Raw genomic sequence first — 15,540 nt, 5'->3', positions numbered from 1 at the left:
AAAGCCTTTCCCTGTCCTGCCTTGGTCCCAGAAGCCACCTGCGGGCTGGGGCCGTCGCTGGGTTCAGGGCCTTGGGGGGTTGGCCCTGTGCGGAAAAGCTCTCACTGGGCAGGCCTGCTCCAAGAAGCTGGCTGTGGATCCCGCCTGCTGCCAGAGGGAGTGGGACTGCTTGAGGAAGACTCTCGCTGCTCTGGCCTGCTCAGAGAAGCTGCCTACTGTCCGGGCCTGTGGCCCGGGCCAAGCTTCACACGGTGGGAGAGACTCACCCCGCAGCTCTATGTTTGTCCGAGTCTCTCAATACCTCCCCTTCTTGAATCCTGAGTTCTGGAGCGACAGGAGACACAGTCACCCTCTAGTCTGCCATCTTGGATCTCCCCCAGCTTTATTCTTTTTTTTTTTTTTTTTTTGGGGTGCTGGGGATCGAACCCAGGGCCTTGTGCTTACAAGGCAAGCACTCTACCGACTGAGCTATCTCCCCAGCCCCTTATTCTTAATAGTAACAACAATCCAAGTGCCCATCCACTGATGAATATATCCAATAAAATATGTCATATCCATAAAACAGAATACTCAAGTCATTAAAGGAACAAAGTACTGATATATGCTACAACATGGATGAACCTTGAAGACCTTATGCTAAGTGAAAGAAATCAGTACAAAAGACCAAACATTATATGATCTATGTATATGGAATATTTAGTCATATCCATAGAAACAGAAAATAGGTTAGTGGATGTCTAGGATTGAGGGAGATTGAGAGGAAATGAAGAATGATTGCTAATGGATCCTGTTTCTTTGAGCCTTAAATTTTTCATCAGTAAAAAAGATATATCTCTACCAGTTACAGGGTTTCTGGTCTAATGCCTAGGTCTTTGATTCACTTGGAGTTAACTTTTGTTCAGGGTAAGAGATAGGAGTTAAATTTCATTCTTCTATATATTGATTTCCAGTTTTCCCAGCACCATTTGTTAAAAAGACTATCTTTTCTTCACTGTATGTTTATGGTGTCTTTGTCTAGTATCAGATAACTCTATTTATGTGGATTTGTCTTTATGTCTTCTAGTCCATCGAGTTTCATGCCTGTTTTGGTGCCATTATCATGCTGTTTTTGTTACTATATCTCTATAGTGAAATTTGAGGTTCAGTATTGTGATGCCTCCTGAGTGAAGTGAGTCCCAGTCTGTCTTCTTTCTAAGGGTTGCTTTGGCTATTCTGGGTCTTTTATTTTTCCAGTACTGCCTTTTCTAGTTCTGTGAAGAATGTCATTGGAATTCTAATCAGGATTGTGTTGAATTGGTGTAGCACTTTTGGTAGAATAGCCATTTTGACAATATTAATTCTACCTAAGAACATGGAAAGGCTTCCTATCTTCTAAGGGCTTTTTCAGTTTCTTTCTTAGTGTTCTATAGTTTTTATTGTATAGATCCTTCACCTCTTTTATTAGATTTTTTTAGGCTGTTGTGAATGGAATAGTTTTCCTAATTTCTTTTTCAGCAGATTCATTATTAGGGCACAGAAATGTGACTGAGTTGTAAGTGTTGATCTTGTATCCTACTAGTTTGCTGAATTCATTTATGAGCTCTAGAGGTCTTCTGGTGGAGTTTTTTGGGTATTCTAAATATAGGATCATGTTGTCAGCAAACAGAGATAATTTGAACTTTTTTCCCCTATTTGTATCCCTTTCACTTCCTTCTCTTGCCTGAGTTTCAAGGACTATGTTGAACAGGAGTGATGAAAGTGGGCATCCTTGTCTTGTTCCTATTTTAGAGGAAATGCTTTCAGTTTTTCTCCACTGAGTATGAGGTTGGCTTTGGGTTTATCATAAACAGACTTTACAATGTTCTTTTATGCCTTGTTCTCTAGTGTTTTAAACATGAACGGGTGCTATACTGTGTCAAATGTTTTTTTTACATATATTAAGGTAATTATGTGATTCTTGAGCTTGACTCTATTTATGTAGTGAATTACATTTATTGATTTCCATATGTTGAATGAACCTTGCATCCCTGGGATGAAACCCAGAATTAGACCAGAAACCCTGAAACTGCTAGAAGATGTAGGCCCAACACTTCAGCATGTCAGCACAGACTTCTTTAACAAGACTCTTAAAGTGCAAGAAATAAGATTAAAAATCAATAAGTGGGATAATATCATATTAAAAAGCTTCTGCACAGCAAAGGAAACAAGAGTGTGAAAAGAGAGACTACAGAATGGTAGATCTCTGCCTCCTACTTCTCAGACAGGACATTAACATCCAAAACAAACAACAAACAAAAAGAAAAAAACCACCAGCACCAAAACAAACAAACAAACAAAAAAACAAAAAACAAAAACAAACAAACAAAAAACCCACCCTAATCAATAAAAGGGCAAAAGAACTAAACAGACACTTCTCAAAAGGAGAAATGGACAACAAATATATGAAAAAATATTCAACATCTCTAGTAATTAGGGAAATGCAAATCAAAACCACATTGAGATTTCATCTCACTCCAGTCAGAATTGCAGTTATCAAGAATACAAATAATAATAAATGGTGGTGAGGATGTGGGGGAAAAGGTACACTCATATATTGCTAATGGGACTGCAAATTGATGCAACCACTATGGAAAGCAGAATGAAGATTCCTCAGAAAACTTGGAATGGAACCACCATTTGATTCAGTTATCCCACTCCTCAGTGTATACAAAGGATTTAAAATCAGCCATGCTATAGTGACACAGCCACATCACTGTTTATAGCAGCTCACTTCACAATAGGTAAGCTATGGAACCAACTTAGGTGCCCTTCAACAAATGAATGGGTAAAGAAAATGTGGTATATATACAAAATGGACTATTACTCAGCCTTAAAGAAGAATGGGATTATGGCATTTGCCAGTAAATGGATGGTTTCTGGAGATTATCATGCTAAGTAAAATAAGCCAATCCCAAAAAAAATCAAAGGCGAGTGTTCTCTCAGATATGTGGATGCTAACACACAATCAGGGGTGTGGGAATAGAAGTCCACTGGATTAGACAAAAGGAAATGAAGGGAAGGGAGGAAGGATGGGAGTAGGAAAGATGATAGAATGAATTGGACATAACTTTCCTATGTTCATATATGAATACACAATCAGTGAAACTCCACATCATATACAAGCACAAGAATGGGATCCTAATATTAGAATAAGTTATAATCCACGTATGTATAATATGTCAAACTACACTCTATTGTCATGTATATCTAAAAAGAACAAGTAAAAAAAGAATACAAATAATAATAAATGTTGGTGAGGATGTGGGGAAAAAGGTATATACATTGTTGGTGGGACTGCAAATTAGTGCAATCACTCTGGAAGAAATATAGAGATTCTTTAGAAAACTAGGAATGGAACCATCATGTGAAGCATATCCCACTCCTCCATATATATCCAAAAGATTTAAAATCACCATACTGCAGTGATGCAGCCACATCAATGTTTATAGCAGCACAATTCACAATAGCCAAGTTATGGAACCAACCTAGGTGCCCTTCAATAGATGAATGGATAAAGAAACTGTGGTATATATACAAAATGAGTATTACTCACCCATAGGGAAGAATGAAATTATGGCATTTGCCAGTAAATAGATGAAAGTGAAGAACATCCATGCTAAGTGAAATAAGCCAGTCCCCAAAAGTCCAAGGCTGAATGTTTTCTCTGATATGCAGAAGAAGCTAATTCAAAACAAAGGAGCAGGGAGTGATTAAAAAAGAAAAGAAAAGCGGGGAGAAGGAATTTCGTCAAAACAGAGGAAAGATCATTAAAGTAGATGAAGGGGATTGACGAGGAGGAGAAAGAAGGGAGAGGAAAAGGGAAGAACAGTGGAATGAATCTGACTGAACTTTTGTATGTTCATGCCTGGATGTGGCAGTGGGACCCAGTATTGGGTACATCCATAGGACACTAATTAAAAAAAAAAAGTAAACTGTAACTGGTTTGAAGGGAAATTTCTGGAGTGAAGAGAAGGGAGGGGAAGGCAGTGCTAGGGACTGAATTGGAGTGGGTTGTGTTCCATGCTTTTGTGATTATGTCGGGGTGTCTCCTGGTGTTATATATCACTAAAAAGAATTTTTTAAAAATTTAAAAAAGATATAACAAAAAAAATAGAAAAAAAAGATATAACAACTGCCTACCAGCTTCAATAGTATGTATGAGGATCACATAATAACATATAAAAATGGGATATTAAACAAAATATTTATGCTAGTAAGCAGAGGCAGGAAATTATAAATTGACATAAAGCATATACAAATTACAGAAAGGCCTTGAGGAGCTGAGTCTAGAGGGAAGAGGGGAAAGGTAATTCTAAACTGAGGAAAAATTTGACAAAAGAAAAAGCCTGATTATGAATAACCTGATGATTATGAATAATCCTCTCCTCACAGCACTTAGCAAAGGTTATACCTTTGACTAGGTTATACCCTTTGGATGGGAGTTAACACATAGGAAGATTTGTATGAATAAAGTAGACAGAAAAAGCAATTATGATCCACAGCACTGAGCACTGAAACTAATAATTGATCAGTATTAAATATATTAGACCAAAGAGTGAAGTGAGTCCCAGTCTGTCATTCAGTATAAAAAAATCAAATTAATTCATCCCAACTCCAAACACTACATAAATGTACCAAAGGCTACACTGTTGTCACCAGGAGTATCATATTATGAACAAAACAATTTTTGTTTTTATTTTCCACTTATTAGCTATTTTCTGTGTTCTTAATATCCTCTGAGAATGAAAGGGCAGGGCAGTACTAGAATTAATTTAGTTGTAAAACTACTATAGTTTGTCAGCCAGGGTTTATTGATTATCTGTGATCTAGGAGCACCTTAGGACTGCAGTGTGGCAGAACCTATAGAAATCGAAACCCAGATCTGTGCTGTTATTATTTATTTCCCCCTTAAAGACAAGGTACTGGAAACCTTCGGAGACACTATAAGTCTACAGGGTAGAAACTGTGCTGCCTCAGAGCCACACAGCTAGATGGGAAGACACACAAATAACATGAAAAAACAAGGGAATAAAGCACTCCAAACAAACCAAGGTGCTCCAATAATAGAATCCATTAACAACACAGTAGAAGACATGTCAGAGAAGGAGTACAGAATGTACTCAGTAAAACTGCCCCACAACTTAAAGGAGGATATAAGAAGTGAAGTCAGAGATATATTTCAGGAGGTGAAAGATCACTTCAATAGATAGAGAACCTTTGAAAAGAAATCAAGAAGAAATCTTTGAAATGAAGGAATCAGTAAGCCAAATCAATGGAAAGTATTACCAACAGATGAGACCACTGGAAGACACAACCTCAGGCAATGAAGATGAAATATACAATCTTGAAAATAAAGTTGACCACACAGAGAAGATAATAAATTGTGTGATATTGCCTCACCCAGACACAATGCCTGAACAGCAACTGCTAAAGCCAACAGAGTGGAGCTACTGTGATGACTCCTGGGCTGATAAGAAGGACCCTCAAGGCAACAGCACCATGGCTGGGTTTGAACTGCTGCTCCAAACGCAACTGAAAGGCAAACAAATGCAGAAAGAAATGTCTGAATTTGTCTGAGAGAGGATAAAGATTGAAAAATATACAAAGAACTTGGCTAAGCTCTCCCAGAACTCCTTGGCTGCAGGCTTCCTGGGAGAAGCATGGGGTCAGGTGAAGAAGAGCCTGGCAGATGAAGCAGAAGTTCATCTCAAGTTCTCCGCCAAGCTTCACATCGAGGTAGAGAATCCCCTAATGAACCTTCATGAGAACTTCAAGAAAGACATGAAAAAGTGTGACCACCATATTGCTGACCTCTGCAAGCAACTCACCAGCCACTATGCATCAGTAGAGAAGGCCTGGAAAGCCCTCACAGAGTGGCAGAGAGACCTGGAGATGAAGACCTAGCAGCTGGAGATCAAGCTGAGCAACAAGATGGAGGAGGACATCAAGAAGGCATGAAGGACGTCCACACAGGCTGTTGATGACCTCATGCACTGTGAACCTCTACAACCAGGCCCAGTCCAAGTGGTTTGAAAAAATGGTGACCACCACTTTGGAGCTGGAGCAGCTGGAAGTAGAGTGGAGATGATCCAGCAACATCTATGCCAGTTCACACAGCTGTAGCACTAGATGGGCATGTTCAACCAAAGCACAGTCAAGCCTGTGGACCAACTGCTTCGAAGAGTAGACCTGACCAAAGACAGAGAGCTGTGGGTCAGACAGAGAGTTGTGGGTCAGAAAGCACAAAACAGGCAACATTTACCCTGTGGACATGGAGATGTAGACACATCTGTGCAGTCCCAGGGGTCCTGTCCAGGAGAGGGGTTGGTGGCTCCCACTGGGTGAAGCTGTCCTCCCACCTACTCTCCTATCCACTGAGGAGAGAGGAGAGAGCTGGCGATTTCAGAAGGGTACACCATCTGGTTTCTGAGGTGAGCTGGTATCTCCATCCCTCAAAGCTTTTGTACATGTACAGAGCTAAAACAGGTCCTGCTGACTGAGAATTTTGGAAAGCTCCCTCTAGTGGGACTACACAGAGTTGGCAGGGTAGGGGTGGGGACTGCTGAGAAAGCAGCTGAGGAATGGATGGATTGGGATTTCCAGAGACTTCAGAGATGATGCCTGATCTGATAGGAACCATGAGTCAATGCACCAACTTGGGGCTAATTTGCTAAATGAGGTAGTTCCATCCTGTCCTCTCTAGGCAGGGTTGGTCTGGGAAGACAGAAAACAGGCCTTCCCAAGACTCTTCAGGATGAAAAGTGGCCCCCAAAAAGCCAGATTTGGGGTCTAGAATGCAATGAGAAAAAAAAAAAGAGGACTATAAAGGAGTCTAGGTGCAGGCTGAGCTGATGGTTAAATAGAATTTTAACTTTACTTTCTATACTATAGTATATATTTATTCAGGAGACTGATTTATGGTCATCAAAGATTCTCTTGTATGACATACTCAAATGCAAGACACACTGAAGAATACTTTGTGGTATCACTTCAAAAATTAAATTTTTAGCAGGAGGGAACTTATAGATCAAGACCACCTTATTTTACGAGTGAGCAAATATAGGTTGTTATTTGTTGAATGTAACTCAGTCACAGGAGTGGAAAACAGGAATTAGGGAACAAGAGAATTTTTCTAAATACAACACATAATACAAACTAAAGAATATTTGTGTGTATATATGCATATACAATAATTGTGACTTTGAAGAACAATAAACACCGGTGAACCAACTTACAACTCACCCACCTATGAACTAAAACAGCACTGTTTAACAAAGCTTTCTGCCATTATAGAAATTATGTACATGTATACTGTCCAATACAGTAGCCACAAGCATGCCAAAAAACTCAACTTTTAAAGTTTTATCTAGTTTTTGTTAAATAGCCACATGTGTCCAGTGGCTACCATATTCAACAGCACAGAGCTGGAATTTTTCCAACAATGTTATGTGTGTCTGAGCTGTCTTCTGTTTAGGTGCCTCTCAAAATGTGTATTCACTCCTTTTACTTTTTTCTGACATAGTTTTGTCTTGGGTGTATTCCTAAACCAACACACTATTCACATACTTAGTTTTTCTTGTTTCTTGGCTATCTCAAAATGTAATTTTGTATATAATCTCCAGTGTTTTTCACTCAATGTTACTAAGATTTGTTTGTTTCGTTACATGTTGTAGAACATGTTTATTCATGTTCACTACTGCATAAGTGTTTTTTTATTTTATGAATATACAACAGATTATCCTTACTCCTGTCAAAGAACATTTCAATTGTTTCTAATTTTTAGTTATAAATAATTCTCTGCTCATTCTTGCAAATCTACTAATAAACACTATGAATTCTCTATGGCATATATCCCTTAGGTGTAGAAGGGAGATTAGAACATAAATAATCAAATTGATGAAATAAGGCCACATTGTTTCCCGAAATGGATAAATTACTATTTATCCAGCAGTATTTAAAATTCCCATTTATCTACATCTTCATTATCTACATTATTTGAAATTATGCTGATCTAGTGAGGTTAAAATGGTATTTATCATGGTCTTAATTTGCTTTCTGTGACTACAAATGAATTGAGCAAACTTTCTAGTTTTTCCAGTTTTAATGTATATACATGTCTTCTGTCCAATTTTTTATTTATTGGTTTTAATATTAATATGTAGGTATGCTTTATATATTCTGGATACCAATACTTTGTCAGTTATGTGTTATAGATAGTGTCTCTAAGTTTGTATCTTCTTCATAATCATGGTATCTTTTGATATAGAAAATTTCTTAATTTCAATGTAGTCAAAATTGTCAGTTTCATTGTGTCTTATTTTTAAAAAAGTTTGCAGACTGGGGATATAGCTCAATTGGTAGAGTGCTTGCCTTGCAAGCACAAGACCCTGGGTTCAATCCCCAGCACCGCAAAAAAAAAAAAAAAAAAAAAAAAAAGTTCGCATACTCTGAGTCCATAAAGATTCCCCCCTACATTTATCTCTGTATATTTTATAATTATCTTTTACATTTAGGACTTTAATGCACTGGGAAATTTTGTTTGGTGTTTGGTAAGGATACAGTTTCACTTTTTTCCCACATGAATAATCATTTCTCCTAGCATTCTCCTTTATCAGCAATGTCTCTTGTTTTATACTGCATTTATACTGCATTTACAAACATGTGAATGTGGGTTTTTTATTTTTTATAGACTGCATTTTTAAACCTTCATCTTTTTTACTGATTAACATGTCAATTCTATACTAAGTAGAAATTTAAGACACTAAATCTTGATTACTATAGTACTGACATTGGTAGGATAAGTTCCCATACCTATTTTTTTTTTTTTTTTTTTTTGTACAGAGGGTTGAACCCAGGAAAGCTTAACCATTGAGCGAAATCCCCAATCCTTTTTATTTTAAGACGGGGTCTATTCTAGCTAAGTTGCTGAGGCTGGCCTCAAACTTGCCATACTCCTGCCTCAGCCTCCCAAGTCGCTGATATTCAAGGCATATACCATCTCAGGCAGTTGGGATACCTTCTTATTTAGGTTTTCTTTTACTTGGGTTCAATAGGAATTTTTTGTTTTTCCATACGTTTGTGTGGTTTCTAATGTACTGTCCACAGATGTTTTTCTGCACTAAAATTATTACTAGATATTAAGTTATTATATTATTTGCCTAGTGCAGGGGCTAAGAAATCTCAGAAATATTTGCTGGACTGATTTGTTTCTGATTGGTTTCCTTTATTTACACAAACACCTATTAAGCACCTGTAAGGGCTTGAGGGTCAGTGACAGTGTGTGTGCTTAGAAGGCCCTGGGTTTAATTTCAGCACCACCACCATCAAAACAAACAAAAACAAAACCCCACAACCTATGTGCCAGACTATGCTATACACTAACCATAATAATAATAAATTCCTCTGTTATACTTCCACCCTTAAGAAAACCTTTGTTTCTCTGTTTCCTTTGTTCCAGTTCCACCAAAGCTTTTTTTTTTTTTTTTTTTTTTTTTTTTTTTTTTTTTTAAACAACTCTTCCCATAGGGCACATTGATCATCCTCCCCACATTAAAACTTGGTAGTTCCAGGCATGGTGGTGCATGCTTATAATTCCTGCTACTGGGGAAGCCAACCAGGGCAACTTAGCCAGATTCTATCTCAAAATAAAAAGTAAAAAGAAGCCAGGAGTAGTTGCTTGCCTGTAATTCCTGTAATCTGAGAGGCTGAAGCAGGAGGATCCTAAGTTTGGAGGCCAACCTCAGCAATTTAGTGAAGTCCTAAGCAATTTAGAAAGACCTTGTCTCAAATAAATTAAAAAAAAAGAACTGGGGATGCGGCTCAATGATCAAAAGTCCCTGGGTTCAATCCCCAGTACCCCAAAATAATAAATTAATAAAAAGGGTCTGGGGAAGTAGCTCAGTTGTAAAGCACCGCTGGGTTCAATCCTCCAATATGGGGGAGGGAGGGAACCAACCAAACAACAACAAAATAACTTGGCAGACTGGTTCTTTTAATTTCACATTCTCCAAAGAGGACACAGAAAGGGTAGTAATTCTAAGAATGATACTAATCTTCCTACAAGGTTTACATCTTTCACAATAAATAAAATCATTCAAATCAATTACATAAGTAATTTAGTCTTGGGGCTTCAAAACCTCCCAGAGGTGTGCGAAGTGCCCCCACAAAAGAGAGTCAGGCACGTTCAGCAGAATAGCATATGTGTACCACTTCTGCACAAGGAAATCTTAAGAATTACTTAAGAAGGAAACTCGTGAAAACGGGCATTTTCTCAGACTGCGCACTGGCGGGGTAAGGGAGAGCCAGGTCTGAAAGGTCAGAGGTGCTTTCAATCTCACATGGAATCTCGCGCTAGTCAGGCACCAAACTTCTGGGTCACTCCTCCCACTCCTCTATCTTTCACAATTAAAAGGATCTTCCGTGGGCTTTGTCTTCCTTCCTATATCTACTCAGGTCTTTCATTCAGCTATTTAGCACCTACGTTGCTGTCAGGCATAGCGCTAGGTGAAGGGCATACAAAAAAGTGCAGTCTCTGCCTTCAAAAGAGCTCCCAACAGCAAAGTTTGTAAATAACTACTCCACAATGTGGTAAGCTATTTTTGAAAGCAGGTGAGAGGAAAGAGTGAGTCAGACTTCCACGCAGTGACTGAGTCTTAAAAAGGATGAGGAAAAAGAGCAGGCCATTTCAGCAGAAAGGAAGGCGTGATGCACAGGGACAATGTGTCTGGAGCTGTTTGGGGCCAGTGAAGAGCGTGGCGTGAGAAGCACTCTTGCGGGTGGAAGCTGGGGAGTAGCGGGTAGAGCGAAAGCCCAGGCCTCGGTGGAGCACGGTGGCTTCGCCCCCACGGCCTCCCCGGGGCCGCGGCTCAGAGCCGGCTTCTGACCAGCCGGTCTCCGCTCCAAACCGAGAAACGCGAGGCGTGGCAGCCCGGCCGGGGCCGGGAAACCCTCCCTCCCGATCCCCGCGTCCCAGACCTGGCCCGGCGGGCTGTCCACACCTTGCCAAGCAGCCGTTTCACACTCTCGCAGTCGAACTCCATCTCTGGCCAGAGCCCCGAGCAAGGTGGCAGGACCCCAGCCCCTGAACCTTCTTCCGCCACCGCTCCAAGACGGAAGCCGCGGAGGACCAACCCGGCCCAGCAGTCCGAGGCCCGCCCCTTCCCAGACGAAATTCCAGCCGCGTGACGCCGCAGGCTCAGCTGGGACTCCGCAGAAGCGCATCCTGGGTGGACGCAGAGCAGGCAGGTAACAAGAGGGCAGCTGGAACCGCGTGGGTAGAAGGCGAACCACCGCCAGCTTGCTGGAAGGAAACCGGGACAGTTACGAAAAGAGGAATAGAAAGGACCTGTGTAGAGGCAGCAAAAGAGGTAGAAGCAACGCTCGAGTTTCTAGAAATATGTGTTTAATTCATCCGAGTATCAGAAAAGATCAAGACCGAAAATTGTAGTTGGATTTGGGGAGGAAGAGGTAGTGGAACTTTAAGAGCAAAATTTCAAAGAGTAGAAAGGAAAAACAGGAGGACTTGTCGGGTAACAGAGAAAACAGTTGTGTGAAGGTGATATATCATGGAGGAAAGAGTTTGAAGTAGTTCCTTTCCCTTAAGGACTGGTGCCAAAACTGTTGGTGGTTGAGAAAGAAAAAACCATGTTGGAGGGAGGGTGAAAGTGTGGAAACTAGAGAGGGAGGAAATGGGTGGATAAAGTCATCTGGAGGAGGAAGGAGAAGAATAGATGAAAAATACAGTAATTTTCTGGTGGTGTTTGGTCTCCTAGACTTGTGAGGCTGCTTTTCTGCTCAGAACCCCTGACTTGAGGCACTGGGGCTAAAAAGTTGTAGTAGCTGGTTATTGTAGTTGTCAAGAGGTTTATTAGTCAGTAGGGTGATTGTATTTATAGGAAGAGCCAAAAGTAGGGATATTGTGAGTCAATAATAAGAAGAAAGTAAAAAGCTAGAAGGAGCATTTCTTAACACATTTAGTGCCAGCTTTTCAATTCTGTGACTATGCCAATGAAATTGACACAGGTACATTAAAATGTAGGCCTAGCACGTGCCAGGCCCTGGGTTCATTCCCCAGCACTGAAAAAAAAAAAAAAAAAAAGAAAAGAAAAAAAAAGTCATATAACATGTTAAGAGGTGATTAAGTGTTGTGAAGAATAAAAATTTTAAATTGTAGGGCAGGGTAGGTCTCACTGAAAGGTGAGGGAGGGAGTGTTCAAATTAGAGAGCAACCAAATCAAAGTCCTATGAAAGGAACTTGTTTGAGGAGGCTCAAAACAGGAAGGAGTTCCAAATGGCTGGAATAAAACTAGGAAGTGGGCAAGCAGAAATGGAGGTCAGAGAAAAAAAGCAGGAGGGAGAGATGGTTTACATAAGTGATTCTTCAATGTGGTCCAAGACCTACAAACTCTATATCACCTGGAATGTGGTAGAAATGCAGATTCTTTTTTAAAATCAATTTTATCAAAAGACACAAACATTGTATATATTTATTGTATACATTTTTTTTACTTTAATAGCATATATTTTATAAAACGTTTGACATGTACATAGTTTCATAAAGCTTTGATAATCATCTGCATAGGATCAAAGAATAAGCAGTTAAATCTTTTATGGATATGTATTTCAAAATATCTTCATTTCTTTCCAAGTAATATAATTACTCTTACACAAATGACATACTACCTTAATATTTGTTTCATAAGTCGTCTCTGAAATTTGGTGTTTAAAATTTTTTTCTACTTTTGTTTTTCTTAATTCTTTTGCCTATTTGGTTCATTTTTTTTGTTTTTGTTTTTTTAAATTTATTTTTATTATAAACAAATGGGATACATGTTGTTTCTGTGTGTACATGGAGTAAAGGCATACCATTTGTGTAATCATACATTTATATAGGGTAATGGTGTTTGATTCATTCTGTTATTTTTTTCCCTTCCCCCCACCCCTCCCACCCCTCTTTTCCCTCTTTACAGTCCCTCCTTCCTCCATTCTTGCCCCCCTCCCACCCCCCATTATGTGTCATCATCCGCTTATCAGCGAGATCATTCATCCTTTGGTTTTTTGAGATTGGCTTATCTCACTTAGCATGATATTCTCCAATTTCATCCATTTGCCTGGAAATGCCATAATTTTATTATTCTTTATAACTGAGTAATATTCCATTGTATGTGTATACCACAGTTTCTTTATCCATTCATCAATGTATACAACATTTCTTAAAAAAATTTGCTTGCATTGTGGAATGGCTAAATAATTTCTAAGACCCCCCCTCCCCGATTTATTTAATCAGACACTCTGGGGATAGTCCCAGCAATGTGTTTTAAACAGTGAGATTATATCAAAGAACCACTGTGGGACTTTGTAGACAATTTTAAGGAGTCTGGTTTTTCCCTCCAGCCAAAGACCATTAGGAACACACCTATATTTAAACAAGTTGGTTTAATTACTCCTTGCAATGAGGGAGCACTTATTGTGGGGAACCATTGGGACAGCTCAGTAGGAGAGTTAGAAAGGAGCTATTATAGGATCTGAAAGACTTGTGAAAGGTTTTATGGAAATAGAGTTTCACTCTGGATTGTATGCTGTCAGAAAGCAGGGACATTTCTGTGACTGGACTATCTCAATAAATATTATCTGTAAGATAGACAAAATAGGGTGAGTATAAAGCTGTAATTGGTAAAGAAACATCAGTTTTATTAGAGAGAGGAGGATGTTTGGCATTTCAGAGTTTACACAGTGACCTTGTTCTTGTATTTGTTCTGACAAAATTAAGTGGCCCTGCTGTGTCTCACTTTCTCATGATCTGACTGACTTTGTCTGGTGTTGATATTTTGTGAAATAGTTTATGTGCGACAGAAGAATAACCTGGCAGCTGGGTGTAGTCGTACATGCTTGTAATCCCAGAGGCTTGGGAGGCTGAGGCAGGAGGATTCCAAGTTCAAAGCCAGCCTCAGCAAAATAGCAAAACCCTAAGCAACTTAGTGAGACCCTGTTTCAAAATGAAAAATTTAAAAAGGGCTGGGAATTTTTTAAGTGCCTCTGGGTTAAATCCCCAGTACCCCAAAATAAATAAATAAATAAACAAATAAGTAAATAAATAAAATAACCTGACCTATCTATGAGTACCAGGCCAGCTTCTAACAATACTGAGGTCTAACTATGTCAGACTAGGTCCCTGATGTTAGAGCTTTTTTCTTTTTTGGGCTTTTCTTCTGAGAGAAAGAAAAGCCACTGGAAGGTTTTGAACAGAAGAATTATTTGATTTGATTAAGTTTTTGTTCCTAATTTTGTTTTCTGAATATGTGGTGGTGGGGATCAGACCTCAGTGCCTTGCACATGCGAGGCAAGTACTTGACCACTGAGCTACATCCCCAGCCCTTCTGATTGTATAAAAGTGCACCTCAGCCAGATCTGGCACACTTTAGAAATAGTAGGACTTCCAGGGGCTCCAGAGTTTAACAAATCCTGTCAGAAATCTATTAATCAAGGAAAAGGTATCAAATTAGCAGCAAGGCCTGAACAAGTTTCTTACATCTTTTATGAAAAAGTCTTTTATGGAAGTGACCTTCTATCCAGACCACTAGTTTTCTATTAATCTAGTCACTATGAACCTGTTTGCCTGTATATGTGTGATTTCCTTTGTGGAAAGTGCAAGAGTTTGATGGACTTTATTTTAGTTAATCTTTATAAAACCTTGTGACCTGGATAGAATTAGTACATCAGTTTTACTGATGATGAAACTGAGGGTTAATGTTATATGAAACTGTTTTCATGTTCTGAGATTCCTTTTAAGTAAAAGGTGTATTAATGATAGCTTTGGGGTGGTAGAAAAAGACTATAAAATTAAATATGAATATTGGCTTTAATGTGTATTTCAGAAGAGCTCAAATGTGAAAAAGTGTGCATCTTAAAATAGAATATATCTAGTATAACTAGCTTCATTTTACAGACAGAAACTAAAGACTCAGAAAGGTTAAATTATTATATGTAATATCAAAAACCATGTTCCTAATCTGTATACTATACTGCCTCTTACTGTGTGAAACTTTGATGAGACTGTGATTGGTAATAATTTAGAGTATAGCACCTGCCTACCATGCATGAGACCCTAGGTGGGTTCAGTCCCTAGCACTGCAAATAATAGTTTAGAAAGTCAGAACTGTGTGCCTTTTGACATTTAGTTATAAAAGGAAGGTATATAATACAAACTTAGGTTTTATAAAGCCACCCCCTGACTTCTAGACTGGCCACCCTCTCTCCTAAAACTGGTGCTATTAGATCCTGTAATCTAAGCAGGCTGAAACAGTCAGTCTTCCCCAAGTATGTTTCATTCTTTTTTGCCTCATGCCTTAGTGCTTGTTGGAATATTTGTACTGCTATACCTGTCTACCTTCATTTCCACCTTCTTTCTATCCACAAAGACTGTGAGGCCCTGTAGAATAGGAGTTGAATTTCATTCACCTCTATGTTCCTACTGCCTTGTGTGCTTGAATACATGCATTTATTAATTCAACTAATATTTAGTAA

At 39.1% G+C, this 15,540-nt stretch overlaps 2 protein-coding genes across 14 annotated transcripts in view; one reads left to right on the top strand and one right to left on the bottom strand.

Moving 5' to 3' along the window:
* Positions 1-11,245, bottom strand: part of Uevld (UEV and lactate/malate dehyrogenase domains) — a 59,945-nt gene extending 48,700 nt beyond the window's left edge. The window contains 1 exon segment of the mRNA XM_053743277.1: positions 10,993-11,245. Within this exon segment, the coding sequence (XP_053599252.1) occupies positions 10,993-11,238 (246 nt within the window). The 5' untranslated portion in view covers positions 11,239-11,245.
* Misfa (mitochondrial sheath formation associated) overlaps positions 1-15,540 on the top strand; it is a 104,674-nt gene that overhangs the window by 50,393 nt on the left and 38,741 nt on the right. For 7 of the 13 annotated variants that reach the window (XR_007104032.1, XR_007104031.1, XR_007104028.1 and 4 more), the window contains exon 3: positions 11,047-11,262. The exons of 2 other annotated variants lie outside the window; for them this stretch is intronic. The gene's annotated coding sequence lies outside the window, so the exon portion shown is untranslated. Of the gene's footprint in view, positions 1-10,428; positions 11,385-15,540 lie in introns of those variants that run through there. 4 more of the 13 variants (XR_007104033.1, XR_007104024.1, XR_007104027.1 and 1 more) reach the window with 2 other exon arrangements.

The sequence above is a fragment of the Sciurus carolinensis genome, chromosome 11 (genome assembly GCF_902686445.1).
Source record: "Sciurus carolinensis chromosome 11, mSciCar1.2, whole genome shotgun sequence".
Lineage (NCBI taxonomy): Eukaryota > Metazoa > Chordata > Mammalia > Rodentia > Sciuridae > Sciurus > Sciurus carolinensis.
Note: the sequence above shows the minus strand (reverse complement) of the source record. Positions and strands in the feature narration are given on the sequence as shown.